The sequence below is a fragment of the Sinocyclocheilus rhinocerous genome, unplaced genomic scaffold (genome assembly GCF_001515625.1).
Source record: "Sinocyclocheilus rhinocerous isolate Xijiao unplaced genomic scaffold, SAMN03320098_v1.1 scaffold828, whole genome shotgun sequence".
In the NCBI taxonomy this organism is placed as follows: Eukaryota; Metazoa; Chordata; class Actinopteri; order Cypriniformes; family Cyprinidae; genus Sinocyclocheilus; species Sinocyclocheilus rhinocerous.
The window spans coordinates 485,803-487,679 of NW_015634025.1; the positions used below are offsets into that span (position 1 = coordinate 485,803).

The 1,877-nt window shown below is 40.2% G+C and overlaps 1 protein-coding gene across 1 annotated transcript in view; it reads left to right on the top strand.

Annotated features, from left to right (window-relative positions):
- rgs22 (regulator of G protein signaling 22) overlaps positions 1-1,877 on the top strand; it is a 22,637-nt gene that overhangs the window by 10,364 nt on the left and 10,396 nt on the right. The window contains exon 17 of the mRNA XM_016559010.1: positions 181-339. Coding sequence (XP_016414496.1) covers positions 181-339 — 159 coding nt within the window. The remainder of the gene's footprint in view (positions 1-180; positions 340-1,877) is intronic.

Below are 1,877 nucleotides of genomic sequence, written 5' to 3' on the forward strand. Positions count from 1 at the left end.
CTGTGTGTGTGTGTGTGTGTGTGTGTAACTGTGTGTGTGTGTGTGTAACTGTGTGTGTCTCTCTGTGCAACTGTGTGTGTGTAACTGTGTGTGAGTGTGTGTGTGTGTGTGTAACTGTGTGTGTGTGTGTGTGTTTGTGTAACTGTGTGTGTCTCTCTGTGTGTGTAACTTTGTGTGTAGTTGTTGCAGATGTGCGGCGGATGGCAGCGTCTCCAGCGTGAGTCCGTCTCTCTGTCCGTTCTCACGGAGCTTCAGTCTCTGCTTCACAGTCGTCTAGAAACTCGATGGCTGCCGCTGTTCCTCTCGAGCTCACAGTTCATCAGGCGTCAGCAGCAGAAGGTAATGAAGCCTCCACACGATCATCTGTAACACCGACTCTTCTGTTCTTTAAAGCTTTCTGTGTGTTAACTAGAGCCCGACCGATATTATCGGCCGATATGAGCCTGTCACCGATATATCGGTATCGTCGAATATGCCACCGATAAGAATTTTTTTTACAGAACATATAACGCAGATTAAATGCTTCTGAATGGTGTAATTACTTAGTTTGTCCAGCAGAGCCAGATAAACCAGATTGAAAAGTTAGTATCTTTCTGCAGTCCAACAGACGGCAGTGCGGTGGTGGCTTGAGTCTGTTGAATGGTGATTTAACGCTACGTTGTCACCTAGTTGGAGAGACTCAATGCTAAGTAAATAAACAACAATGTACCCGTCTTTTACTCTCACAATGAGCTTATCATATTCGTTTGCTACATTAGTAGGGCCCTATGATTTCCGTGATGCAGAAAACATGGACAATGAGCTTATCATATTCGTTTGCTACATTAGTAGGGCCCTGTGATTTCCGCAATGCAGAAAACATGGACGGAATCGCGGAATCCATTCATAAAAACGGAATTTACTGTATAACGCGGAATTTCATGGAATTTGTCTTATTTTTGATGAATAAATAAAAAACAGGTCAGGACATATATATATATATATAGACTAGGGATGTCAATTTTCGATCATTTCCATGATCGATCGTCGTTTAAATTAACGAACAATTAATCGATTAATCGTTAATGACAGGATGTGCAAAAGTTACTCAAAAAAAAAAAAAACCCGCTTTCTCACCTGAATTAAAGGGGATTTAGTCTGAATAAAATGCTAGTAGCAGGATTGTAAAATGAATAGATGTGATTATGATCATTTGATAAAATGAAGAGAGCTCGTTTGAGATTATTTTACTTTTGTTGACCGTTTCCTATCCTGTCACGGAGATCGCTGAACGCGCCTCTTTAAATGGTTTCGTGGTGCTCGTTATTGTATTTTAAAACACAATTGCAATGTTTTCAACTGACATTATGGCATTTAAAATAAAATGATCCCAAACGTAACTGTGGCGCGTGTGGCTGTGCTGCGCAGTCAGTGAACCGCTTCCATCGGCGCTGCTGCAGCAAAACACACTGTTGCTAACATGAAACATGAAACATTATCAATGTGAGTATTATGACCAGTACTTAATTTAATCCTGCTGGATCCTGTTCCGGAAAATGTCAGATTTTGAATTTTTGCGTTCCGGTAGGCCTATTTGGTTTTAAAAATCCGGCATTTACAATGCATTTCCAAATGTTGCAATGTATTTGAATGTTAAACTATTATTTATAATGTAAACTAGGCTTGTACTTTACACGCTTTACACGCAAGACGGAAAAGATCATCCTCTTCACATGAGCAAAAAAGTCCTTGGCATAACAGCAGAGTGGACCGGTATACTACGGTCTATTTAAACTGACCAGTGTAACCTTTTATATGTTTGGTTGACTGTATTTTATTTTGATAATGAACAGACAGCGATGTAAGTTTGAATTGCTAGAATATGTGGGGTGTGTGCG